At 47.3% G+C, this 27,677-nt stretch overlaps 1 protein-coding gene across 2 annotated transcripts; it reads left to right on the forward strand.

The window, feature by feature from the left end:
* Window positions 1–4,087: 4,087 nt before the first annotated feature.
* On the forward strand, window positions 4,088–26,938 carry LOC309524029 (solute carrier family 26 member 10-like). 2 transcript variants are annotated; one of them, XM_082208351.1, is made up of 18 exons: window positions 4,088–4,478; window positions 6,745–6,855; window positions 8,883–9,043; window positions 9,834–9,998; window positions 10,879–11,031; window positions 12,633–12,715; window positions 12,914–13,061; window positions 13,546–13,659; window positions 14,981–15,058; window positions 16,409–16,504; window positions 17,266–17,372; window positions 18,201–18,270; window positions 19,803–19,973; window positions 20,882–20,921; window positions 21,717–21,796; window positions 23,018–23,072; window positions 24,285–24,391; window positions 26,374–26,938. In XM_082208351.1, the coding sequence occupies exons 1-18, from the start codon at window positions 4,211–4,213 to the stop codon at window positions 26,410–26,412; spliced, it is 2,046 nt and encodes a 681-aa protein (XP_082064477.1). In that variant the 5' UTR covers window positions 4,088–4,210; the 3' UTR covers window positions 26,413–26,938. The 2 variants fall into 2 exon arrangements, with proteins under 2 accessions (XP_082064477.1, XP_082064476.1); XM_082208350.1 differs by lacking the exon at window positions 4,088–4,478 and adding an exon at window positions 5,342–5,537.
* Window positions 26,939–27,677: the final 739 nt, after the last annotated feature.

The following is a 27,677-nucleotide window of genomic DNA, read 5'->3' on the forward strand; positions in this document are numbered from 1 at the left end:
CAGGTTAAACATGCTGCCAAGGGAGTTTGGTCTCTACGAAAAAAGAAGAGAAAAAGAGCCACCGTTTGTTTTTGTTATAATAGAGCATGTTTGAAATCACTTATCATGAGTTACATACCCCCTCCATTCATTTTGGCCACCCTGTAATACTCACAGCTCAAGCGTGGTAAAGAGGAGGTTTATTTCTACTCTGGGACGTAGGAAGATACCTGATATTGAAGTCAGACCACTGGCCCATGTGGCTTAGGGTTGTCTTCTCTGATTGGCAGTGGCTTTCTGGAGTTTCAGAGAGGGAATCTTTTCTGGCCTTGTTTGAAAATGCCAGGAGTCAAACCTGGGACCTTCTGCGTCCAAGGCAGATGCTCTGCTCCTGAGCTCAGACCCTTCCCTGACTGGGCAGGGGAGAGTTGCACTCTTGGTTCTGTGGTTGTGAATTAGGAATTGGGGGTGCAAGCTCAAATATCCTTTTATGCCAGGGCTGGGAACCTCCAGCCCATGGGACAATTTTGGCCTGCCAGGGGGTCCAAGTTAGCCCAGGAGGCCTGTTCCTGCAAACCATGCTCATCTGTTAAACAGCAGGTGTCAACGGGGGTTCATTCACACTTCCAAGCTTTCTAAGTCTCAGCGCTTTCACCCATGCCCTGCTCCCTTCCTAGGCAAAACCCACTCTTTCGTGCCAAATTGGAGCAAACGTCAATCCAGAGAAAACCCAAATTGTCATTTGCTCTTATTGAGCACTAAAGAGCAGTTTTCTCCAGGTGAGGCGGGGTGGGGGAAGTAGTGGGAGAAGAGGAAGTGTTGATAAACCCCGAGTGATGTCAGCTGATGGACCAGGAGGCAAGGTTAAATTCTGCTAGGTCTGCTTTGCCGGCACATTCCCCATGCAAAACACGCTGGCAAAGCAGACACTTGCAGCCAGCAGATTGAACTCTCTGCTCACCAGCTGAGAGTAGACCCCACTCCCCACATTTCTGTTACTTTACTGTGCATTCATTCTGATTCATTTGTGGGGCACTTTCATCCTGCATTCTTCTTGATTTCTGGGTGTTTATACATCTTCCAATTAATTTGTTTGTTCATCCCACACATTTCAGTGCCTTTTCCTGTCACTTTCCTAACTGCAAAAAGTCTGGGTTTTAAAAACTGGATTTGTTAGGATCATTGAATTGTAGAGTTGGAACAGACCCCAAGGGTCATCTAGTCCAACCCCCTGCAGTGCAGGAATCTCACCTAAATCATACATGACCGATGGCCATTGAACTTCTGCTTAAAAACCTTCAAGGAAGGAGAGTCCACAACCTCCTGGGGGAGACTGTTCCACTGTCAAACAGCTCTTACCGTCAGAAAGTTCTTCCTGATGTTTAGCCAGAATCGCCTTTCCTGCAACTTGAAGTCCCTGGTTCGAGTCCTACTCTCCAGTGCAGGAGAAAACAAGCTTGCTCCATCTTCCATGTGCAGGCCCTTAAGATATTTGAAGGTGCCTATCATATCTCCTCTCAGAAGAGTGAGCATTAACCCCCAAATCTTCCTTTCTAAGAAGTGGGATTTGCCAGCCAGCTAGTGAGGACCTGTGCTTTTCCAGGAATAGTCAGTATGGTGCCCTTCAGGTACTTTTGGACTATGACTCCTCCCAGCAGCCATAGCCAGCGTTCAGGGCTGATGCTAGAGCAGCAGAGTAGTTTAATCCACCTTAGGTATACACACCTGAGTTTCTCAGCATGCGCTTGCATCCATCCAAGGTGCCGGAGCCTTGCACTCCTTTTCACATGGCCATCCTGCAGGGAGCTTTTGGTTGTGCCACCTCCACAGGTGAGTGGACCTCAGCAGGTGCCTAGCTTTGCCACCCCCTGATGCCAGTTCTGATTTGAAGTAGGTGAAAGTACATTCTTAGACAGAGTTGCTCCCTATTATTTTATAGCATGGTTATGTGCATATTTTGGAAAATGGGATCATTTCTTACAAGAATTTAGTTGCAAACTGTTGCCCAAAATGCCACCAGCTCTCCCAGCTCACTGAGCCCGGTTACCTCTTCAGCTTCCGACACCTTCTCCCCCCAGTCTCTCTCCCCCCCCCCAGTCTCATTGTCCCACCACCACTCCCTGGCCTTGGTGATTCTGCAGCTGGTCCCTTCCACCATTCCTCTACGTCCAGCCAGTCTGTGACAACCAGTCTTAGCATGGTGCTAAGACACCCCATGTCTCCACCAATGTCTCCCAATGTGTACCATTAAGGGGAGGGCTTCCTCCTAGATTGCCCCCAGCAGCAACAAGCATTTCCCAACCATGAACTGCTTCAGCAGCTGCCACTGCCTCCAGCCCAGCACTCTGTCTGCTGCATTGGCTTGCCAGGTGTCCCAAAGAAGTTCGTGAGCACAGAAGGTCCCTGTCTGAGGCCATGCCCAGGACCCAACAATCTTCTGCATGCTACCTCTGCTCTTGCCTGCTCCTATCTTAACACCAGTCATTGATGAATCTACATTCCTTGAATTTATCTCATCCTTTGGAAAAGCCACGTACTAGGCCTTATCGCAACATCCTATAGCAATGGATTCCATGGGTTAATTGCGTATTGTGAAGGAACACTTCCTTTGGTCTGTCCAGCTGACCTCTGTTGAGAGCTAGTACAGGGCAGATGTGCATAGAGGATGATGGACTTGGACTGGGTGGGGTGACTTGGGCTGAAATCTCTGCTCACTGGGTGTCCTTGGGCAAACCTCTGTCCCTCCAAGACACTTCACAGGTTAGTTGTGGAGATAAAATGGAACAGTATGTTCTACGTATGTTCTTGTAGGAAGGGCAGGATGCAAACATGATACATACATAAAATACTGCTAATCGCTTCAGTTGGATGACGCTGAATTTGCAGAGAGAATAATCTCTCTCCATTCATGCCCTGTGATTATACTCTGTCAAGACCTACCTAGAAGTGACATGAGAGATCCCATCCTTGTTGGTTCTTCCATTTTGCATGAATGCTGCTATGTGGGTTCTTGGTTTGGATCTGAGCTACGGTGGTCATGGAGTGTCTCTTGGGGGTTCAAAGGGACCTGGGCTACTTTCAGCTTTTGAGGCCCCAAGGTATAACAAAAAAATTAAAATGACGACACACAAAAACAAGCAGAGGCATTTTAAATTATTTAATATGACAAAAATCTGTATCAGTACCCAAAATTGGGAGGGGGCAGATGGATTCAACTAGCCTGTTCCATGAATGGAATCCAGAGCAAGGTGCAATGGGACTTCCCTCTCTCATTCCCCCACCTGCACTCTGCACCTCAGCAAATCTGCCCTGGAGTGTTGGGAGAATCCCTGAGGATCAATCTCCTTAGTGCTACGTTGAAGCCCACCCCATGTCTTTCCCCTAACCACCTCTTACGTGCTGAAACTTGCAGGCCACATTTTTGTCTGGTGCACCTAAAAACAAGTTGCAAAACTTATCAGATGCCAAAAAATAAACAAGTGTCTACGTCTGAGACCCCCTTTGAGCTTGTGGCTCCGGCCAAATCCCTCTGCCCACAAGTAAGTGGCCTGGGTGTGATAGTTTCCCCAATGCTGTTTCCTTGATTTCAATCCCTGCTATCCAAAACTACTTGTAGCCAAAGGGGTAGGGAAGTCAGGGACAGTCTGGTGCCTAGCTTTGCCCCTCTTCACGGCTAATAGCAGCTTCAAGTAATGACTTAGATTTCGTTTAGGTCTATGGTATGAAATTATTACTATTTTTTGATACTCATTTCTTGATCCTCTGTTGTATGAAGGGACATAGTTTTCAAACGGGCCTTGGCTTGTTTTGTTTTTTCTTCTCTTTCACCCCCCCCCCACTAAAACAGACAGACAGACAGACAGACAAACAACCCATGGTCCGCTTAGGAACAGGAGCTCATGCTGGAGAACCAAGGGAAATGGAAAGATAACAAAGGACAGTTTACTATATTGTTCCAACTAGGGAAGCGTCTGGTAATCAGGGATGTCTAAGGGGGTGGGAAAGCTGTCCTCATGCATGACTCAGAGGGCACCTAGAGCCTTGGTGCCCTGCACCTGACCCTTAGCACCCTGAGCTTCCGCCCCCTTCCTGCCCCGACCCACCTTCTGCTTCCCAGAGGGAGGAGAATCCCAGCTCCCCAAGCCCTGCAATTGGCCAGAGAAGTCAAGCCCAGCCAGGGATAAAAGGTGACTGTGAGCATCCTGCCTGCTTGCCTGCAGCCCATGTCAACATGAGCAACCTGGCCTTGTACCGCGGCATCTACACTGAGGAGCGCTTCCAGCAGCTTTATGGGGCTCCCCCAGAGCCAGAGGGCAGCCTGGCAGGGACGCTGAAGGGCAAGCTGGCCCAGGCGTGTCGCTGCTCCAGGGCTGCAGCCTTGCACTTGCTCCGAAGCAGGCTTCCCATTGCAAGCTGGCTGCCCAAGTACCAGCCTAGGAAGTGGCTCCTGGGGGACGTGGTGGCAGGGCTGACTGTGGGCATTGTGCACATCCCACAAGGTGAGTTTGTGGGTGAGAGAGCGTGTGTAGGGAACGCTGCTGAACTGAACGTCAGTGGTGATCCTGGAAGACATAGCACAGCAGAGGCTGAAGTGAAGCCTCTTCCTTTTCTGCACAGAAGTTTGTTGCAGAACATACGGCGGTGGTGGGCATTCTTCCCTTCCAGAAGTATCCAAAGAGATGGGGCGGTGGTAGAGATGAGTCGCTTTGGGAGGGGGCAAACCTGGGCACCATCATCCTTTCTCCTTTCTCTATCATCTCCCCTTCCCCATGAAAGTCTCCAAGGATTTCTGATCTTTACTGGTGTGGATCCTCCTTCTCTTCCTTCTCCTCTCAAGTCCTACCTAATTTCTTCTCCTCACCTGCAAGATCTTCAAAGATCCTTCACCCTGGAGGTTCTGCTTGCTGACTTGATGCCCCTGCTCTCTATACAACTGTTAAGCGTTTCTGTTTCCCAAGCTATCCCTAAACCTTCCAGGGGATTTACTCTCAGTGCCCCTTATGCTTTACTCTCAGTCTCCCTTATATTTTTGTCTGCTCCCTTGCACACACACCACAAGAGTACTGACCTCTTATCCACTTCCTCAAGCCCTCTCCCCGGTTCACATACTTTAAAAAAAATCTGTGACCAGCTTTGCATCTTCCTTGTTTGAACAACAAGTCTTTTGTTTTCTGGTTTTAGTCTGGGGTTTCTAAGGCTGCGCAGTCCTGTGCACACTTACCTGGGGAGTGAGCCCCATCCACTGGAGCTGGCTCTGAAGTAAACACGCAAGGGGGGGGGCTGGCAGCCTGTCTTGCTTCAGGAGCTGTTTCTCACTAATCTCTGAGGCTGTGGCTGTGTGGTGGAATGGCAGGGGGGTGGGAGTCAACTCCTGGATGTCTTTCCGCCCTGGAGGCCCCAGGTTGGACTCATGCCCTGCCTGTCCTTGTTAAGGTGGCGCTTCCCTTTCCTCCAGCGGCAGCCCAGGCGTAAGGAGCTGGGGTTAATGGAGCATGCATCAAGGGATTTCTGGTCAGGGCTGTTCCTCCTACAGATTTTGACAGTGGAAAAGAAGGAAGGTAGAAAGAGCATTGGAGGGAATGATTTCAAAAATGCAGATTTGTTGGACAGCCTATTTTCTTGCTGAGAGGTGGCATTTTCAAAATTCTATTCCTTCTAAAAATTAATTCTGAGGGGTGGCTGTGTTTGTGTCAAGACCCTGACAACAAAGCAGTCACGTGTCACCTTAAAGACTTGGCAGATTTATTGTACAGTAGTGCAAAGCTTTTGTGGATTGGAGCCCAGCTCATCAGAGGGATGACATGCTGGCATGCTTGTCACTCATGCTGCTGACTAGGAAAGTGAATCCTAGTGCATGGACCCTGTTGAGCATTCATCCCGATTGAGCATTCATCCCGATTTGTTTGCAAGGGGGTCAGATGGTGTTGTGCCATAGCAAGGGTTTTCACACACTTTCCAGTTGTTCCTTATTGCAAAAAGTCTGTTCCTTTGGGGGAGTGGGCTTGTTGCACAAAATTTCCTAATCAACTGTAATTGTGCAGCCTGAGTGGCATTCCCCCCATAATTCCTAATTTCATAAATGCTCTAGTGGCAGTGTGAGATATGGGATGTTTCTGGACTGGATTTTCGGGTGGGATACAATCACATGCTGGCAAATTCAGGTTTGCACAAGTAAAGTTGATTGGTGAGAAAATACACTGGAAACAAATCAGAATGGATGCTGATGTCATCTAATCTCCTGCAGACAAATCAGGATAAAAGCTCAGTAAACAGACCACCTGAAAGGGTGCATTCCCACGCCCTTCCTGCAAAATACTGACAGTCTGGAGGTGCTCTGAGAGGGAGGGTGGGGTTTATATGTTAGTGAGGCAGACACACTTCACATGTGCTCAAAGAGAGCTGGACTCTGGGTTCCAACAAAGCCCTGAGAGGGCCCCTGACCTTTCAAGGATACCATCCCACTAATTCTGGGGTAGATCCTACATTACTTAAATATCATCATTACCACTTCCATGTGGCTACTATCTTCTCCACTCCAGTAAGGAGGGGAGGAGCAGGAGCATATGGCACGATCACTTCCCATTGTCAGTTCTAGTGGCTCTTAGGCACCAGTGACATTGTCAGTCCTTCGGCAGGGGAAGCGGGGCCTACCAGTTACAGGTTGTGCTTCCGAAAGTTAGAACTCTTGTCCCAGCCGCTTGTTTACACTTGGCCTCCCAGCCGGTGGGGATTTTGTATAGCTCGTTCTGTTTGTTCTTCCTGCAGGAATGGCCTTTGCTCTGCTCACCTCAGTAGCACCAGTCTATGGGCTCTACACTTCATTCTTCCCTGCCCTGCTGTACATGCTGTTTGGTACGGGGCGCCATGTGTCCACAGGTAAGTGTGCTGCATGGCTAAATCAGGATGCAGTCGCCATAGACGGGCACCTGGGGCACTGCTCTTGGGCTCCATGACTTAACGTCCTCCGGGCAGATCTATTATTATTATTATTATTGTGATTTATTTATATAATTTATGAGCCCTGACCCTATGAACTATCTTGAAGTGATTTCACAATACAGTAAATATATATATATATATATATATCTCCATACAGTAAAAAGTTAAAGCAATTGCATATATAAAAACAAATTGAAACCTAGTTCAGATAACATTTGAGCTAAAGCCTTGTTGAAAGAGGAAAGGCAGACACAGAAAAGGCAACTAAGATTACAGTTATATCTGCACCAGTATACTACTACTGATACTACTACTATAATGGATTATATACAATGTTAGTCATACTCAGAGTAGACCCATTCAAATTAATGGACACAGCTAAACTAGGCCCATTCATTCCAATGGGTCTGCTCTGAGTAGAACTTTGCTAAATATAATTAAACGTGCTTCAGATCTGGCACCTTTTTAAAGAAGTGGCTAAGCCAAATAAGGAGAGGAAGAAGGCTAAGGACAGGATAATAACTTGAGGAAATAATTTCTGCCCTGTCTGATTTCTCTCTCTGTATGAAAATGTGCATCTGTGCGCTATAATATATTACACACACAACAAACCCACACATGCCAGTTTCCAAGATCCTGTCACACAATGCGGTGGTTATGCAGATGAAGAGAGGGCCAGCCCTGCTTCTTAACCAACTGGGGCTGCCAGGGCAGGTTTAGGCCCCCCTGGTTGGCATCCCTGAAGGCAACGTTTTACTGTCTCCGCTCCGATATAAGTGAATGGTCACTATTCATTTTTGCAAAGGAAAATAATGTGCTGCCTTTGGAAATCTTGTGGTAGTGAGGACAAAACTTCACCCTTGATTCTTGGACCAGTCCTCTCACACATCAGTCCTGTAGAGCAGCTTTCATCAACTTGCGCTCCGGATATACAATTCCTTTTCATCACACATGCACACACTTCCAGGCTACCTCTTATGATAGTGGCTGCATTGCTTGTTCATAATAGTGGTAGTACATTTAAACTGGGCACATTTATAAATATGAATTTATAAATAATGAATTTCAAATGTTCCAGATATATACCCATATTTCCCCATCTATAAGACACCCCTAATTTTGGGGGACTCGGATTTAAGAAAATGGGGGGGGAGGAATCTATCCATGTATAAGATGCCTCCAAATTTTGGACACTGTTTTTAGGGGGGGAAACCTAGTCTTATACATGGAAAAATACGGTATATTCTGCAACATTTGAAATGTAAGAATGCCCCTCCAGCTGTGTTTGCTTTTAAAGCTCACATACTGGTGCATTGGACTGAAAATTGAGTTTGACTCTACTAGCATGCCACGTGGGTGTGGGGGGGGGGAGATCCTTCCACTGCCATAAAGCTCACTGTGTGGTCTTTGTCATTGTTTGTCAGCCTATTCTGTTCCACCCATCCAAGACCCGTAGGCTGCAAATGGAGATTTTTCAGCTTTCTGAATGTAGAGAGAGATCCAGTGTATTGTTCAGGCGGAAAGTAGGAATGGGTGGCACTGCTGCCACCAGGATCATGAATGAATGTCACAATGCCATGTAACCGAGGTCGCTATTTTTGGGTGGGATTCCGTTACATACTGGCAGTTATAACTGATTTGGAAGTACTGTATATTTGCAACAAACTTGCTTCCACAAAAGAGCAGGCAATGGGAAATGCACTGTGATAACACTTGCTTTGATGCAATGGCATCTAACTGCCCCATGAACAAATCAGAATGAATGCTCACTAAATAGCCAATGTTGTCCAGCTTCCCTGCAAACAAATCAGGATGAATGTTGAATAAACAGGACACTGGAAGCACCCCCAGTATACTGTTGAGGGGAAAATAGGAATGGGTGGTACTGAGTGCCATGGTGTCATTGTCGCCCAGGATGGGACATGCAGAGATTTCATTCGTTCCTCTCTTCCTGCTCTCCAAAGGCACCTTTGCTGTGGTCAGTCTGATGACAGGCTCCGTGGTGGAGCGCTTGGTTCCAGAGCCCCTGCAGTCCAATGGCACCATCCCTGCAGAAGCAGCTTTGCTGGAGGCGCAGCGCATTGGTGTGGCGGCCGCTATGGCCTTCCTTGTAGGGCTGCTCATGGTGAGTCAAAGGGAGATGCTGGGGCAAAAGGGCTCCTTTGGGAAGGCTGAGCACATCACAAAGGGGCCAGAGCCTTGGAACAGTGCTATAGCTGTCGTCCTGGGAGGATTCTTGGGCTGCCCTTGGCTAATAAGAAGGGCTGATAAACTAGGGGTCTATGAACATGGAGGCTTCGGTCTTAGCTATAGAACCATTGAATTGTAGAGGTGGAAGGGACGCCGAGGGTCATCCAGTCCAACCCCCTGCAGTGTAGGAACCCTTTGTCCAATGTGGGGCTCAAACCCACGATCCTGAGATTAAGAGTCTCCTGCTCTCCTGACTGAGCTATCCCAGCTCTCTTGGCTAATAGCTAGTCTTATATCTCTCCTCCAGCAAGCTCACTTGACACCCCCCCAACCCTTTAAAATCCTTTTTAAAAATCCAGTATTTGTCTAATCCCTTTGAAGAGCCATCTGCTCTAAAGTCCATCACCACCTCTTGTGGCAATGAATTCCATGCTAATTGTTTATTGTGCTGAGAACAATTTTCTTTTGTCTGATGGCACCGTGTTATATGGCCTCTGGAAAGCTTACTTGGCAGCTCCTCTGGCTTTTGAGATTTTGGTAGGCCTAGCCCACACATTTTCTGGCATACTTCCACAATGATAAGGACTAGAAACTTGCTTTCTTAAAAGAATGAAAGCTGAAGAGGCTCGCTTCTTCACCCAGCACCACAATCTGTGTTTTTTCTGCCTGTCTCAGCAGACACACAATTCACGCAGCTACTGCTGCCACCTTCCCCTCTTCCCCAGACAGGGATGTTTACGCTTCACCTGGGCTTCCTTTCCACCTACCTCTCGGAGCCTGTCGTCAAGGCCTTTACCTGTGGTGCTGCTTTGCACGTGGTCGTGTCTCAGCTCCAGAGCCTCCTAGGCTTGCCATTACCACGTCCCGCTGGCTGCTTCGCCATCTTCAAGGTATGTGGATCCACATTCAGGGGGTGGGAGTGCAGACGTCTCTGCTTATGAAGCCACCAGAAATGTAAATACAGGAATTCTCATTCCTAGACACCTGCTCCTGGATGCAATCCATAAGATATTTTGTTCCCCTGAGCTAATATGAGTGTCCTTGTTTTCTTCACTGCTTCTCTCTCTCACTCTATGGTGCTTTCACCGGTTTGAGTGGGGCAAATGGGGCGTTGCTCCACCAACCTCAGCCTGGCTTCAGCCAGCCCCTCACTTACCTGCCTTCTTGCAACCATTCTAGAGTGTGTCACTGGCTGCCAGTTTAGTTCCAGTGCTGCCCTTGCAGAGGGAGGAGAAGACTGGGGACAAAGCTAGAATTAGTTGACTTATGGTTGGCCACTGTGAGGACAGAATGCTGGACTAGAGGGACATTTGGTCTCATGAGGTGACCAGGCAGCAGAATCCACAGGGCCAGCAGATCCCAATATAGATATTTATTCCCCGCTTTTTCTGATGTAGATCTTCCCTCACCTCTTCTTCCCTGGTGGGGAGACAGACATTGTTTCGTGGTTCACCTCAGGGGCCAAAATATCTTGGGCCAGCCCTGAATTTGACCTACATTCTTATGGCTTTGTCACTGTCTCTGGCTCCACCTGCTGTTGGTCTTCCTGCCACTGGCCCTGCCAATTCCACTGCACACCGGCCACCCCACCCCCTGTTGGCTGAAACAGCCTGCCGATGAGTTTTGATAGCTGCTAGAAGGTTCCAATAAGCCTAGCTGCTTCCTCCTCCCAGGCTGCTAAAAGCATTCCAGTCCACCCCTCCGACGGAAGACCTGGCTGCCCTTTGTGAATGCCACGCCAGATGTCCGTGTTTCTGCATTTCCCCCTAGACACTGGCATCTGTTGCGGAAGCCTTGCCCTTAACCAACACAGCGGAACTGCTCATCTCAGGCTTCTGCTTGGCTGTGCTGGTGCCCATCAAAGAGATCAACAACCGCTACCGGAGTCGGCTGTGGGTCCCCATCCCGGGAGAGATCATCATGGTACGTTTGAAGTCTTCTTCGTCAAGGCTGTCTTTTGTCATACAGACAGCTGGTGACTCCCTGCAAAGGAAAGTCACATTTTAACACTTACAAAGAATGTAAATTCAGCTAATTTGCTCATACTTCCTTTGTGTATTTCTTCTTCCAAGTCTGAGGTCATCAAAAGATTTGGATGGGTGGGTAGAGCAGGGATGAAGAGTGGTGAAGAATAAAGTGTAGATGAGGCAAGGAAAGGCATGGATGCTGAAGATAGGTGGGGGGGGGGAGAGAGATAATTGTGGCGGAGGGGGGGCAGGAGGTGAGCAGGGCACTGTGGATGAAGGGCTAAATTAGATCTGTCGTTAAATGCATATTTTAATTCAACCTGCACATTTTTTAAAAGAAAATACAAATAGCAGTCAATGGAAGAGGTGATTGATAATTATTCAGATTGTAGCCAGCGAGTTCAAATCTTTCATTCTATTCTGTGGTGCTGAAGAAAATACTTCTTCATAGTGATTATATGCTTTGGGAGAAAATTTCCATCAGGATCACAGCAGAAGAGGATAGGCTTAAACAGGCCTGCCCCACCTGCTGCAATCCATGGTAATTATCCCCACCCCAGCTGTAGATATTTGAATTTAAGCAAACAAAGCAAAATACGTAGGAAGATGCTCTTTAGCATCCTGTTTAGTTTTGCCCTAATTCTGTGGCCCTTGGAATGACTGTTCAGATTCATTTTTATACTTTTGGTGGTCATTGCCAGTGTATTCAAAAGCGTTTTTCACAGCCATGAGGGCTAAAAACTTGGTTTTTAATTGACAGACAGAGATTTTCACAATGCATCATTCTGTCAGACAGTAGTTGTCTTGCAATAAATAAGGAACCACACAGAGTCAAAATGCAGAGTCAAAGATTCACAGCAAAGGCAGAAAACTTTACTGATGCAAACAAACAAACTTTATTAAAGCACTGTGCAAGCAAAAGTGAGCAAAGTAAGAGAGAGAGCGCAGCACGCTGAGCACAAGTATTTATCTCTCCTGGCTCAGCGTAACCTTTACGTAGTCAAAACAATATTTGCATAAGAAGTGAACCTGCTAGAATTTTCCAGCACTTTTCTGCTTCTGCTCTCAAAGACCTTAGTCACTATGACACATTCTGATATTAAATACGGTACCATGTTACTTGCTTGTGCAACACATGTGAGTTACAAAATATGCAAAACCTGGGCCAATGTAGTTCAGTCAAATAGCTAAAAAGGGATTTCAGCATACATGTTCCAAACTAGCCTGACCTCCTGTTTTCTCACCTGTACCAGGATAATAATCCCATGACTAGTCCTAACCCCGCTTGGTATAGAAAATCCCCCCCCTTGCTAATTCACTCAGACCTTAATTCTTGCAATATTTGGAGACTTTTGACCAACGTGAGATGTCCCTTCACAGTGAAGTATATCTGAAATACATGAGGACACACTTTGTGGAGATTTAATATTTGGAGCACCTAGCGGGACAGCGGCTATATCAGAAGTTCTTAAAGGCAAATGAGGAGGTTGTTTTTAAAAGCCACACAGCTTACAGGCCTTTGGACTGACACTGGGTCTGTCTGTCATTTTTTGGCAGGTACTGCTGGCTACTGGGATCTGTTTTGCTTCCTCCCTAAACACTCACTATAAGGTGCAGGTTGTTGGACACCTTCCAGCAGGGTAAGACCCCCTTTTTCTCTCTCTCTGTCCTCCCCATTCTCTATACCGGCTGAGGGTCAAGTCACCGCTGCCCTGTTGGCATGGCAACAGAAGTGCGGCTTCCAAACTCGGCCTGACCCTGGTTGTTGGGGAAGGGCAGGGCAGGGTCTCTGTCCCCGGGGCACACGGTGACTCCCATTCCCCCATTCTTTCATGCAGGTTCCCACAGCCCCAGCTCCCAGCCCTGCATCTGCTGCCCCAAGTCCTGGGTGACACGGTGGCCCTCACTTTTGTGGCCTACGCCATCTCTGTGTCATTGGCCATGATCTACGCTGAGAAGCACCACTATGTCATTGACCCCAACCAGGTGTGTGTCCAGCCTGTAGAGCTCAGGGTCCCCTCAGGGTGGGGAGGCAGAACCTGGACACGTTCAGTCATGGGTACTGTTCCCTTTGCTTGCCAAGCCGCCAGACTCCCTAGCGCCTCCTATTGCATGGAAACAGAGTGCTGGGTTAGATAGGCCTTTTGGTCTGATCCGGAAGGGGCCTTCTTATGTTCCTGTGACCCTCCAGCTTAAAAATTGTCTTTGTTTGTAGTGGAGACTCAGCTTGAGAGTTCTTCATTTCTTGCTGGAGGCCAGGGATAGTGAACCCCTGGTCTTCCAGATGTTGCTGAACCACAGCACCTATCATCCCTGACCATTGACTCTGCTGATAGGAGTAGGAGACCCAACAACATTTGGGGAGCCACTGCTTCCCCATCCCTGCTCTGGATACACCCGCCCACCCCTTGCTTCAAGTTCAGCTGGCTAAGACCCTGCTCTCACTTTGCCTTCCTCTGCCCTCCTACAGGAACTGCTGGCTCATGGCCTCTCAAACCTGGTCTCCTCCCTGTTCACCTGTTTCCCCAGTTCAGCCACGCTGGCTACAACCAACATCTTGGAAAGTGCTGGTGGACGCACACAGGTATAAGGCTGATGTTTCGAGAGCGCTTTGGAGAGAGGTGGAGAACCTGCGCTCCTCTGGATGTTGTCTGGACTCCAGCTCCCATCATCTCTGACCATTGGCCATGCTGGTTAGGGCAGATGGAAGTTCACCAGCATCTAGAGAGTCACAGGAACCCCAAACTTGGGCTACAAACGGCCTTTCTTACCACCATGCCACTACATTTACATTTGTTGCTTGGAAATGGCAGGGAGCAAAGGGCTGGCTGCTCTAGAAAGAAAAGTGGAAGGCAAGACTGTTTCCAGCAACAGTGGGAAGGAGAGGGTTAGCCCAGTCGCTGGTTCCAAAGCATTGTCAGGCACAGTGGTCCATTGGGATGAAAGCGCCTTTTCCTGATAGGGCTCCTTTGCCTTTTATAACTACACAGCAAGCAGATATGGATTTGCCTGCTGCTAAATGAGACTTTCCCAGACTAAATAATAGTAACATATGCTCCAACATTTCTCCGATGAAAATAGGGGCGTCCTATTCAATGAGGAGGAGGAGGAGGAAGATAACTATTATTTATACCCCACCAATCTGACTGGGCAACTTCCAACATATATAAAAATATAATAAAATATTAAACATTTTTTTTAAAAAAAAACTTCCTTATATAGAGCTACCTTCAGATGTCTACTAAAAGTTTTATAGTTTCTTATCTCCTGGGCTTGGGGATTGCATAACTCCATACCCTCCAACATTTCTCCGATGAAAACAGGGACATCCTAAGGAAAAGCAGAACATTCTGGGATCAAATCAGAAACTGGAATGGCTTCTGTAAACCTGGGACTTTCCCTGGAAAACAGGGACACTTGGAGGGTCTGCAATCATTAACAAATGTATTTTGTGAGCTGGAGGTTTAAAGTAGGATAAAGTGTGCATAAAAATGTATAAATTAGTGAAAATGGTGTATGAAATGCAATATATAAGGGGAAATTGTGTTGCAAAATTGTGTGTATTAGGCAAAATTGCATACAAAATCATGTATATCAGAAGAAATCACATGAAAATTTTGGTGAATTTTCATGAGGACATTTTTTTTAAAAAAACCATGCAAACAGGTATGGAAATGTAGAGAACTGAACTGAAACGGGGAATTCCTATTCATTATGCTCATGTATCCAAGGCTCACCTGGGTAGCTGGAGGTCCCCTCCGAGAGTGCTCATCCTTATGGGGAATACAGGGGTTTATTTGGTACCACTGCTATACTAAGGCAGAAGAATGTCCCTTGGTTGCCAGTGGACTTTAACGTCCCTTCCGTTATCTTGGCTGCAACTAACCAGCCTTCCTTGCCCACAGCTCTCTGGCCTCTTCACCAGCGCTGTTGTCCTGGTGGTCTTGCTATGGATTGGACCTCTCTTCTACTACTTACCCAAGGTGAGCTAGTTGATACTATATGTTGTGGGGAGGATAGGGGTTTATCCAAAGGGTAGCTCGTTATGCTCAGCCAATCCTGATACAAAATTAAATCATGTGCTCTAGGCATCATTGATATATCTTGGTACCATATTTTACACAAATTCTGGGTCCCCTGGGCATCTTCATTTACTTGCTGTTAGCACAAAGGCTTGACTCACATGCCATATATTATAAGCACATCTCCCGTCAAAGAATCCGGGGAACTGTATTTAAAGGGTGCTGGGAATTGTAGTTCTGTGAGAGGTAAACTACATTTCCCAGCTGTATTGTTTTGTTTGGTGTTCGGAGGAGACATGCTTTAAACGTACGGTGTGTGCAGTCATACACTCTTGCTACACATTTTGTTTCCATGCCAGCTGTTCAGCCTGGAATTTACCTCCTTAGTTTTTACAGAGAATCAGGTGGCTATAAGTTATTGTTGCCAACCCATTTCTTCCCACTGATCTCTGCAAAATGGTAATGTACACTTGCAGCACCCAGCCTTTCCAATGTGGACTAAGAGCATGCTATGGAAGCTGTTCAATGCTATTTGGCCTGTACAGTGGACACTTGTGTTACGAACGTGATCCGTGCAGGATGCACGTTTGAAATCTGCAGCGTTCGCAACCTCCAGCGGCGCATCTGCACACATGGGGATTGCGATTCAGCACTTCTGCACATGTGCAAAGTGCGATTTAGCGCTTCTGTGCATGCATGACCGCCGAAACCCGGAAGTAACCCGTTCTGGTACTTCTGGGTTTCGGTGTGGCTGTAACCTGAAAGAAACGCAACCTGAAGCGTCTGTAACCCGAGGTATGACTGTAATGAGAAGCTTCTTCCCTGCAGCTTCTGCCTCCTGTTCAGTGTGACTGCTCCTTAATTGTTTCATCAGTTCTTGGTGAGCTAAAACTATCAATTCTTGGTGAGCTAGCACTATTTCACAATAAAACATAAGAAAGGAAACATAAGATAGGAAACTGGTAATTAAAGCTCCCCCCCCCCGGTGAAGGGAACAGGAATTAGGGCTTTATTTTTTAAACAGTCAAATGTTATGTAAATGTCATTAATTAAATTATTATATATACTGAAGGACCAATTAAGGAGGTCAGCAGTGCTGCATCCCTGCTGAACAGCAAGCAGGCCCAGGGTAGGAGGAGAAAGCTTCTAATGAAAGTTGTAAGGGGGCTTTACTGAACTGAATTTTAATTCTGTTTTGAACTAATCACAGAAAAACAGTGCCTCCGTGGTGCTCAAGAGCCGTGGTATGGAAGTAGGACAGTATGTTAAAGAGACCCCTCATTTCACACCTCTTTTCTCTCTCATGTCTAGGCTGTCCTGGCCTGCATCAATGTCACCAGCCTTCGGCAGATGTTTCTGCAGTTCCAGGACCTGCCCGAGCTGTGGAGGATCAGCCCCATTGACTTCGTAAGCCATGACAGCATCTGAGAATGGACCAGTTTCTAATCTAGCAGTTGGAAATTAAGAACTGAATATGTTCTTCCCCTATCAAAAATGTTTACATTGCTACCAGGCTTTTGCAGTTGGAATGGATAGGTCCACAGTTTTCAGTAATGGTCTATAGTAGGGATGAAGAATCTTTTTTTCTCCCCCAACCATATTTAGTTGAACTACAACTCCCATCATCCCTGACCATTGGTCATACAGACTGGGGCTGATGGGAGTTGGAGTCCAGCAACATCTGGAGGGCCACAGGTTAGTCACCCCTGTCATATTGGCAGAGCCTGTGTCCCCCATCATGCCAAACAGCCATGGCACTGGGGAGCTTAATCTGAAGGCCATACGAGCCTGTCTGTTACCTTGCACAGTGAACTGGTGTGAAACTATCTTGTGAAAGGGTCCAGTCCTTAGCCATTGTAGCTCCAGTTTTCTGAGACGTCCTCCTGGCCTACTGTAATAGTTCCTTGCATTAGGCCGGTTTCCACCCGGACTTCACCAAGCCTGCCAGAAGTGTGTGCTTATGTGAATCAGACCTGAGTCAGCAGAGGGCAAGAGGGAAGGCTGAGCCAGTGAAGGACTGAACAGCAGGAGTCCCACGCTAAGTGACAAAGCTGGTAGTCAAAGCTGAGCAGTGCTGGTTGCGCCTCAGATCTGTATCCTCAGGTGCTCAGCTGCTCTCCTCTCAGGATTCCTTGTGATTCTATCCCACCCTTTCTCATCCATTGCAGACGTTGTGGGTGGTCACGTGGCTTTCTGTCGTCGTGCTCAACGTGGACCTTGGCTTGGCGGTGGGGGTTGTGTTCTCCATGATGACTGTTGTTTGCCGCACACAGAGGTATTTGCTTGCCTTCCTCTGCTTTCTCCTCTTGTCAAATGTTAGATCACGCCCAGCTGCTAGGATTAGGTCCCCTAGCTGGGATTGTGGGGGGAGCCTGCAAGGCTATAAGATTAGGGGGAGGAGCTTCTCTCTGCTGAGGGCTGCATTGCTAATGGTGGGCAGATTTCATACCATTCCTGCCCCCTCACTTGCTACCCAATCTATCCCTCTCCACATCTCTCTGCTGGGGGCCACATGGAATTAAAGATGGGGAAGGGCTACGGCTCAGTGATAGGGCATCTTCTTTGCATGCAAAAGGTCCCAGATTCAGCCCTCAGCATCTTCAGGTAGGACAGGGAAAGACTTCCTATCTGACACCCTGGAGAGCTTCTGCAAGCCATTGTAGGCCAGGATGAGGAACCTGAGATCCTCCAGATGTTGCTGAACTACAACTCCCATCATCCCTTGCCACCTGCAGCTGATAGGAACTGCAGTTCGTCCACATCTGAAGTGCCTGAGATTCCTCGCCCATAGTGTAGACCCTTCTGAGCTAGTGTTGTCCCTCCCAGAAACTGGAGCAGTGCTAGCGCGGAGGGGGAACTGCAAGGTGGGCTTCTGCCATGTGGCCTGAGGCTCCTCACATTACCCTGGTGGTGCACGACTGAGCCGTGTCACAGCAGCTCCCATGCAGCAAAGGTCCCACGAGAAGGAGCCTGCGCTGGGGGCTGAGAGGGAGCCTATGGTTCCCTACAACCTTCCGCCTCCAACCATGTTTGCTGTATGTTGGGGGAGCTGTGTCCAGAGGATTGCCCCTTTGCCCTTCATGTCACTTTGTCATTCTTGCAGGGCTGAGTGCTCAGTTCTGGGCAGGGCAGGGGACACAGAGATCTACAAGCCTGTCAAGTACAACAGCAAGGTAAGAGTCGTAAGGATTAAGAGGGAGGAAACAAACATAGGAACACACGCCATGATTATGTCTGAAGTTGCAGCCCCAAAGCACCCACTGCAGGGAGCATGAATCTCAGCATTGAGATTGGTGGGGCGACTCCAGTGCGCGGGTGCCCAATCCACACTAGTTGAACACACACATGCTAATCTCTTGATAGGCTATTTATAGCACAGGTGGGGCTCCTGTGTCTCTCCAGAGGCAGCAGAACTGCAACTCCTCTCATCCCTGAGCATAGGCCATGCTGGCTTGGGGTGAAGGGAGCTGAAGTCCAGCAATATCAGAAGGCTTCCCACCCAAGCTTTTGAAGGATCAGAACCTGCGGGTGGGTGTGAAGTGAGGACTCATCCCACTGCTTCCCCCCTGGAAAACCTGATTACTGTTAAATAAAAACAAATGTCACTCATTTATTCCGCGGACTGAATTCAGCAATAAACAGCAGATTTTCCCGGGGAAGGTGATGGGACAAATGAAAGCTCCGGACAAGTGGGAAACCTCTTGTACCCATGGTTTCTAGGCACAGGACAAGCAGAAGTGTGTGCGAGTTCTGAGTTTTCAGTGTTCTAGAATGGAAATTAGCCACACTGCAGAAGATGGCAATTATCCCAGGAGGATGTGGAAGGTAGCAAATGTGGCAGATGTTCCTAGGAGAGGGTGCAAGCCTCACTGTACTCAAGGGGGCCTGCCTTTGAGGTGAGATGCGTAGGGATGTAGTGGCAACTTAGGCTGTCATTCAAACCCCACTACCTGTGTGTAAGCCCCGTTGAATTCAGTAGGACTTACTTCTGAGTAGGCGGGGTTAGGTCTGTGGTTTAATAAGGATCAGAAATATTTATTACAACCATTTGTGCCTCACTTTTCACCTTTTTTGGGGAACAAATCCTTCCTAGGATTAAACAATATTAAAATACATTTTTAAAACACACTATGAACATTATCAACATATAAAAAGCCACCAGGATACTTCCCACAACTGGTGTTCAAATGAATGGCCCTGTGGCAAGGTAGTCCTGCTCAGCAGCCCCTGGTGCCTTCTTTGCCTGGTTCCCTCTTTCTACGGGGATCCTTCCCAGAGTTTGTGGTCAATCACTCTGGTGGGTGGTGGGGTCACTGGAGCAGGCAAGGTGACACCAAAATTCAGCACCCACCCCCTGCCTCTTGCCTTCCATTCTACATCATTCCTGGTGAGAGGGGCATGGCTTGGGCAGAGACCATGGAGGCTCCATGCCCTAATTTCACCTCTGCTGTTGCTTGTCTGAATGGAGGTGTGCCTATCCATGTGGGTGTATAAATCTCTGTTTGCCTTACATTGCCTTTGTCCACAAAGGAAGGCAGCCCTTGGGCTGAAAGAGGTTCATCACCTCTGCTTCAGCCAAAAATTTGAAAGATGATGGGGTTCGTATATTCATTTTAGGATGGGGTTAATTTTATTAACTTGGCCACCCTAACCAGGCACAATGATGCATCTGTGCCCCATTTATCCCCCCATCCCTGCTTCTTAGTGCTTTGAGATCCCAGGTGTGAAGATTATAAGCTACCAGGCTCCCATCTACTATGGGAACCGCAGCTTCTTCCGCGACACTCTGAGCCAACTTGTGGGACTCAACCAAGAAGGGGAGAAGCACGAGGACCAAGCTCCAGGCATCGAGCTCAAGATGGACATCAGCACTGTGGTAATGTGGCAACCCAGGGTGGGAGGGGGGCAGAAAAGATGGAGGGAAGCAGAGTGGAAAATTGGGAGTGGAATTCAGAATTAGCCAAGAATTAGTGCCTAAGGTTGCTTGCATTTTTCCTCTTCCTTTTGTGTGGAGACTGGTCAACTGTGAGCCTGAAGGCAGGGACATCTTCTCATTGATATTCATAAGCCACTCTGGGAACGCTTTCTCAGCTGAAGAGCAGGATAAAAATATTAGTCATAAATAACAGAATCAAGTTAACACAATTCTTGCTAGTCAGAGTGGGAGCCAATGGAGTTGGCCTCCATCCGTCTTGGGAGATAATGGAGTGGTGTGCCTTTGGGGGAGAACTCAGACTGTTGTAAGGCTGCAGCACCTGCTGTGGCTGTAGAGACTGATACAGGACAAACATGTTTTGTTGCAGCTGGGGCAGATGAAGGCATCCATTGATGTTGCTGCAAATGCACCATGGCGTTTCTTCTCTCTGCCCTTCTCTCAGCAGTCATTCCTCCTCTGGCCACTGCTATATCTCCATGACCTGTCTCCAGGCACTGTGGTCATCTGCAAGGGATTCCCACAGGATGGGGTTGATGTTGCCAGCCTTCATGCCACGTTTGCAGACATCTTTGTAACCCAGAGTTGTCCGCCAACAGGCCTAGTGCCGGAAGCCAGCTCCCTGTGGAGCACATCTTTGGAAGACAATTCTGTACTAGATGCAGACCATTTGATTCAGTAGAAACAGAGAACTAAGCAAGGCCTATTGAGCCACGGACCAAACAAGGTTTTGCTCTAAAGCAGAGGTTTTAAAATAAATATAAATTAAATGAACAAACCCAAGACTGGAGATGTTTTCACTTTGTCTGGAGTTTAAATTCTTCTCACCTAAGTGCTGTTTTTCTTCCTAGGAGAGCAATGTCTCTGTCCTGGACAAAAAGCCTGGCTCAGGTAAGCAAAGGGCAATTGCCTTCCAGTTCCTGGTAAATCTTGCTTAGTCAACATGCATTTTGAACTCTGCAAAGTGGAAAGCTGCTTAACTGCCCCTTTCCTGTATTCTGCTGAGGATACTGAATGAGTGTGTGTGAAAGAGACTTGCCAGGAGTGTTTTTTCCTATGGAAGGACCGAGTTCCATTCACTTCTGGTACTCAGAACAAGTTCCTGGGTTCAGAATTCATTAGTGCTCTCTCTTTCTGTCTGTCTGTCTGTCTCTCTCTGTGTGTGTGTGTCTTGCACTTGGTTCTGGATAGTGGATCTTGGCGTTCTTGTAAAAATCAAATTACTTCTTGTAAGCCTTCAATCTTCCCACCTTTGAGCAAAATGCTGGGTGTCATGTTTAGCTACACTAGGCTGGTGTGACAGGAGTTGATAGGCAGGTTTTCTTCTGTGAACATAGAAAGATGCTTTACACTGAGTCAGACCACTGGCCCGTCTGACTCAGTATTGTCTACACTGATTGTCCGCTGCTCTCCAAGGTATCAGATAGTAGTTTCTTTTCAGCCCGATTGGGAGATGCCAGAGGACTGAACATGTTGGGCTGGGTTGAAGAAAACAGTTGTGATCGTGCAGCTGCAACAGTTTCCCATATGGAAAATGAGATTAATGTTTCCCCTGTGAAAACTGGTTGGAGATGGGAATGCTTCTGAGCATGTGCAGAGCGGCACATGGCAAATTGTCATTGATGCTGCTGGGCTCTGCCTGTTGGATTCATTGCAGATTGTGGTCTGTCTACTTTGCTCTTCCAGGCGTGTCAGTGCAGGCTGTCATTCTTGACTGCAGTGGAGTGTCCTTTGTGGACGCAGCTGGAGCCCATCTACTTATTCAGGTACAAAAGGACACATATGTATGCATACAAGTAATGAAGTGGCGCACTTGGCATCAAAAAGTCTGGGTGCTGAGACTATCTGGAAGCCAAGCTCCCAGTCTAGGTTGCCTGCCTTGTTTTATTTATTTCACCTGTATTCTGCTCTTCCTCCAAATAGCTCAGGGCTTAACCTGACAGAATGTTAAATGCATTTTTTGCATTTAATGTGCAGGGTGTTTTATTGTTTTAAATGCAAACAGCATCCACCCAGGTAGTGGAGCTGTTATAATGTGGGCTAAAGAGGGAGCAACCTAACCTTTCTGGCAATCCCTCCTACTTGCATTAGGAGGAAATTATTCCATTACTGCCAAGTCCAGTTTGACTCTTAGAGTAAGTTTCATCTGGCTGCCATGTGACTTCCCACTTAGGAAATCTTTAGAAAATTCAGTAAATGGACTGCTGCCTGAGCATAGGCGTAGTCAGGATTTATGTTTGGGGGATAGAACGAAGATATCTGTAATGCAATTGGTCAGTTATTTATTTATTTATTTACTTGATCAGCTGCCCCCCTGCACCCACTAAGCCATGTGCCTCAAGCAAAGGGCAAGGTGGTTCCCCGCCTCTATCCTCATTCCTTGTACAGGAGTCAACCAGGCTGATAGTTCAAACTTACTGCAACATTGATGATGGAATAATATCCTCTACTCTGTCCAAGGGTAACAGGCTAGCTTAGGCAGCACAAGGTGGGTAAAAAGGCACATACAGCTCTGCCAACCAACATGTTGCCACTACTCTTTGCCTGTCAGCATTTGCCTAATAGTAGGGCTGGCTCTGATCTGATCAATTTGTCAGCCAATGTTGTTGGGACCACAATTCTCGGTCAGTTCAAGCACAACCCTTGTTTAAGTTAGATCTTTAAACTTACAGGTAGGTGAACAAACTGTGAGCAGCAGTGTCCCTAAGGATCTGTATTGAGTCCAGTTATTATTTATGTAACTTACCAATGAACAATTTGGAGTCAAGATTTTCCATAATGGAATCAAAAACAGTAACACAGACATGATAGATCCCAAAATGTATTACAGAAATAGTTCCCCTGCCCCCCCCCCAGTTGTGCAAATATCAGTAGCAAATTAGAAGATCACAGCATAGCACCAGGGACCTAGCTATAATCACCGAGGAAGCTTGTGGTTAAAAGGCAATGTTTGCAATTCTCTAGTAATGGCTTCCTGTGTCTTGCAGGTGTGTGTAGAATGCCAAAAGACAGGCATGCAGATACATTTGGCTTCCTGTAATGGTAAGTGAAATTAAAGGTGCCACCAGACCTCTTTATTCCCCCATTGATTTCCCGTTGGTTGTTTTTAAAGTGAAGTTGCACGTATATAAAGAAAGAATGTGTGCTATGTTCTGTTCTGACGTATCTTAATATTGCATGGTTGTTATAATATAGAAATATTAAAATCAATATATTTAAAAGGCAGATTGTCCCAATGCACACATTACCCAGAAGCAAGCCTGGGATTGCCACCAGCTGTACACTCAAGCAGGGAGCGGCCGATTGCAACCCCTGGAAAGTATTCTGAGATGTGCATCTGGTGTACTTTCTGTTTTCTGTAGGAGTCCTTCCGCTGTCTCTTTCTTGATCAGCCACTTCAGCCTGCATGACTGAGGGCCAAACTAGAGGAGGCAACAGAGATATGTGATTGGGTCTCTTGTTTTCGTTTCTCTACATTTTTGTAAAAAACAGCAATGGGGGTACCCAATTCACATCAAAAACATAGCATGGTGGTAGCGCTCCCTATGGGAGCAAATGACATGGGGGGTTGTTGGGGGGAAAGTGCAGGGGAAACGGCCATTCCTGGCGCTGTAATTCTGCTCTGAATAGCTATGGGAAGCGACGAGCTTTTACAGAAATATAAAGAAATGGGAAATCCATCCACAGCAATGTCATCATCCTGACATAGGCCGCATCCATGCATTTACAGCACATTGCTTCCCTCAAGGAATTTTGTGCCCTGTAGTTTACCCTTCAGAGCTGCAATTCATAGAAACGTAGAACTGTAGAGTTGGAAGGGACCTGGGGATCATCTAGTCCAACCCTCTGCAATGTAGGGATATGCAGCTGTCCCATACGGGGATCGAACGTGCAACCTTGACATTATCAGCACCTCCCTCTGACCAACTGAGTTATGCATTCCTAGCACCATAACAAATCACCATTGCCAGAATAACTTAGGGGAAGCCACAGTTTAAAGGTTTGGTGTGGATGTGGCCATAGTTAGGCCCAAGACCCAAAGATCAGAAGTGCATGCTCCCCTCTTGACTTGCCACTGAATATGTGAACTGACTCAGCTGAGGAAGCCTCGCATACAAAATGAGAGGTAAATCCTGTTTGCAGTGGTTTTGAGGGGTGGTGTCTTCCTCACACATGCAGGTCACATCCTTAAGGAACATGCGCCTGTAGAATCAGACCTCACCCATATCCATTTATTTCCTCCTTTCCATTTAGCCGGTGTTTTACAGACCTTGAGGTCCTGTGGCCTTCTCCACCACCTTCCCCCACAGCAGATTTTTGTCACTGTTCACGATGCGGTTTCCTTCCTTCAGCAGACTATGGTAAGAGGCTGAGGGTGCAGACAGACAATCGGTGAGCCTTTGCTCTTGCTGGTTGCATTCCTGGCCCCTCTGGAACCAGCTTTGCAGCCCTGGGGAGGAGAGGGCCTTACTTGGGAAATAGCTCCGTTTTCCCCAACAGCAATTGTGAGGTCATGGCTGTACCCATTGAGACTGTATATAAGTATAAACGCTTATCATTGAAATATTCCAAAGTGAAAAAGCTTTTTCTCCATGTCCAGCCTAGCCTTCTCTCTGGCATGGCCATTTTCTATGTGTAGGGATATTATTTTTCTATGGGGGAGCATTCCATCAAATGAACCCCCACCTAAATGGACTAATCCAGACACAGATTTACCACTTCAGCTGCCAGGTGAAGGAACTGGGGCTTCCCCTGCGGGCTTCAATGGAGGTTTATTGTGGAAGCAGTGCTGTCCACATATGCAAGTTTCCCACACTATCCACATGGCCTTCCCATCATCAATACCAGTACTGTTTTTAAACATTTAATCTGGATTTTTCTCTGACTGCAGGAAATTTGTTAAGTAACAATAACCCATTTTAAATCTACAGTCACCACTGGTGTGGAAGCCCATCAATGAATTCCCTGCAATAAAAATGTGTGCAGGGTGATTTGGGGTGGGGTGTCTCTATTGTCATACACCTGCAGCTATTTGCTCCTCACCTGAGCACAACCTACCCACTTTCTTTCCAGGGGCCAAAATGATTATTTGTTTGCCTATTTTCAACCATTTTCATGAAGGCATGTTGGAATTTCAACAACCCAGTTTACAGCAGCTATTCTCAAGATCCCCCAAAAAGATCTCATGGTGTGGGGGGATTGCCTGGGAGTCTGTATTATCAGGCATTTAAAAATTACTGTTTCAAACAGAGAGGTCTTAGGTAAGACCTCTTTATTAGAGTATGTATAGCTAAAATGTCACTATTGTGCAAGGCATGGGTAATAATTTTTAAAAACCCACCAAACTGGAAATGGGGCCCAGCCACCTCATCCCCCAAACACAAACCTCCATTGTGAAACATAGTAACTAAGGGGCGGGAATACTTGCTTGTGCACATTTTGTACCTTTTTTTTTTTAAGTACACATGCGAAGTATCTGAAAAGGTAGTGAAGCATTGGGGGCGGTGGGCAGAACCAGCAGTGCGGAAACATTTCTTCAGTCAGTGCCCATGCGTGTGGGCAGGAAGCAATGGAACACTTATGAAAAGTAGAAGAAAAACTTCAGAAGTGTGGCAACCACAAAATGAAAAAACAACAGTCCACGTCTCAGCTACCCACTTAGTAGATATTGCACCAATACAGATTGCATACCCTTTTCAGGGGGAAATGGCTTTGGCTGGTTGACAGCTTGCTGTTCGTTTTGCAAACTATTTGTTACGAGGTACCTCTTGTAGTAACGTTTAAAAAATGAGAGTTCTTTCTGGTCCCCATGCAATCCCACATCTGGGCTCTGTGTCTGTGTGGAGCTGGAGCCTTCTGTAACAGGAGCAGCCAAGAGGGATTCTCCAGCTGTTGCTGGACTACATAGTTCCTGACAGTGGGACATTCTGGTAGTGGGTGATAGGAGCTGTAGTCCACATCAGGACAGCACACTGGCTATCCCCGTTCTACAGAAATAGCAAGGGAGCTGGTGGTCTTTCTTCCACTCCTAAAGAGCATACACTGAGAAGTGTGTGGGTGCCTTCCCATTCCAGTCTCTTTCAATCCATGCGTTACAGGAGGGATAAGAACAGTCTCTATAAAGTCTGCTGCTCACTGCTTCACAATACCATTAATACAGCATGTTTAAGGTGTCCAAGGCACGTGACATACATTATCCCAATCCTTTCTGCAGCCATCATGCACCTATATTGCAGATAGGGGCTAAGGCAGAGAGACTAGTGAGCAAGGGTGCCGGGGAGAGTCCTGTTACACAGTATACAGCTTCATGCAGAATTCTTTCTTTTTTTCTTTCCCTGCTCAGGAAAGTACGGAGATGAAGGACCCAACCATCTGGGTGTAACTGCCTCTGTATCAAATCAATCCATGCGTACCAGGACAAGGACTAGCTGAGATCACAGAAAAGCTAGAGGCAGCTGGCTGCCTCGGAAACCAACAAGGCCCTGTCTGCTATAATGTCCTATCAGGAATGGACAGAGAGACAGAAGAGAAAGGAGGCAGCAGGACAAGACAGAAGCTCCTTCTCTTGCCAAGACCTCTTTGGCCAGTTGTGGTCTGTATTCATCTACCACCACACTAAAGGAGGGTTTGATTTGCACTCAATCCTATTCAATCTCCATCTCTTTTGGGCCCTTGTTAAAAAGTTTCGATACACCAACAACCAGAGATAATTTTTTTTGTTGAAAAAACCAACACAAAAAAACCTTTATTCCCTTCCCCAAATTGTTTCCTTTATACAGGAAAAAAAAATGTTTGAAGTAATCACAGGTAAAGTCATTGCCAACAGGAAAGGGACAATAAGCTCGTAAGATGAAAGGAAAGGAACAGCCGCAAAACAGCAGGTGGCATCCAGCTATGTTTCACTCAAGAGTAAAGGTAAAGGTAAAGGTACCCCTGCCCGAACGGGCCAGTCTTGACAGACTCTGGGGTTTGTGCGCCCATCTCACATCTATTGGCCGGGGGCCAGCGCTGTCCGAAGACACTTCCGGGTCACGTGGCCAGCGTGACAACGCTGCTCTGGCAAGCCAGAGCCGCACACGGAACACCGTTTACCTTCCCGCTGGTAAGCGGTACCTATTTATCTACTTGCCCCCGGGGGTGCTTTCGAACTGCTAGGTGGGCAGGCGCTGGGACCGAGCAGCGGGAGCGCACCCCGCCGCGGGGATTCGAACCGCCGACCTTTCGATCGGCAAGCCCTAGGCGCTGAGGCTTTAGCCCACAGCGCCACCCGCGTCCCACCCTCAAGAGTACACCCATGAAAATTAATGGACCTAACTTCATCATGTTCTTTAACTTCAGTGAGTCTGCTCTGAGCAAAAGTTAGTGGACTTCTACTCAATGTGAGTGAAAGGGCTGTGCAGCCTGGAATGAGAGGTTTCATTATAGCTGCAGCAGCCCCCACAGCTGGATGCAAACAGGACAGGAGGATGGGGAGGTTGGAAGATATTATTTCATGCAAAGGCTAACACACACACCCCGCTGCTGCTGCCACCGCCACCACTGAAGAACTTGCTTGCCAAATCTACAGCTAGCCACCCTAAAGACTGATAAACTGCCTTTCCCTCCTCATGTGGTTGGGCAGTAAGGCAACACTGCAGGGCTGTTGGG

The sequence above is a fragment of the Podarcis vaucheri genome (genome assembly GCF_965113315.1).
Source record: "Podarcis vaucheri genome assembly, chromosome: 2".
NCBI classification, from domain to species: domain Eukaryota; kingdom Metazoa; phylum Chordata; class Lepidosauria; order Squamata; family Lacertidae; genus Podarcis; species Podarcis vaucheri.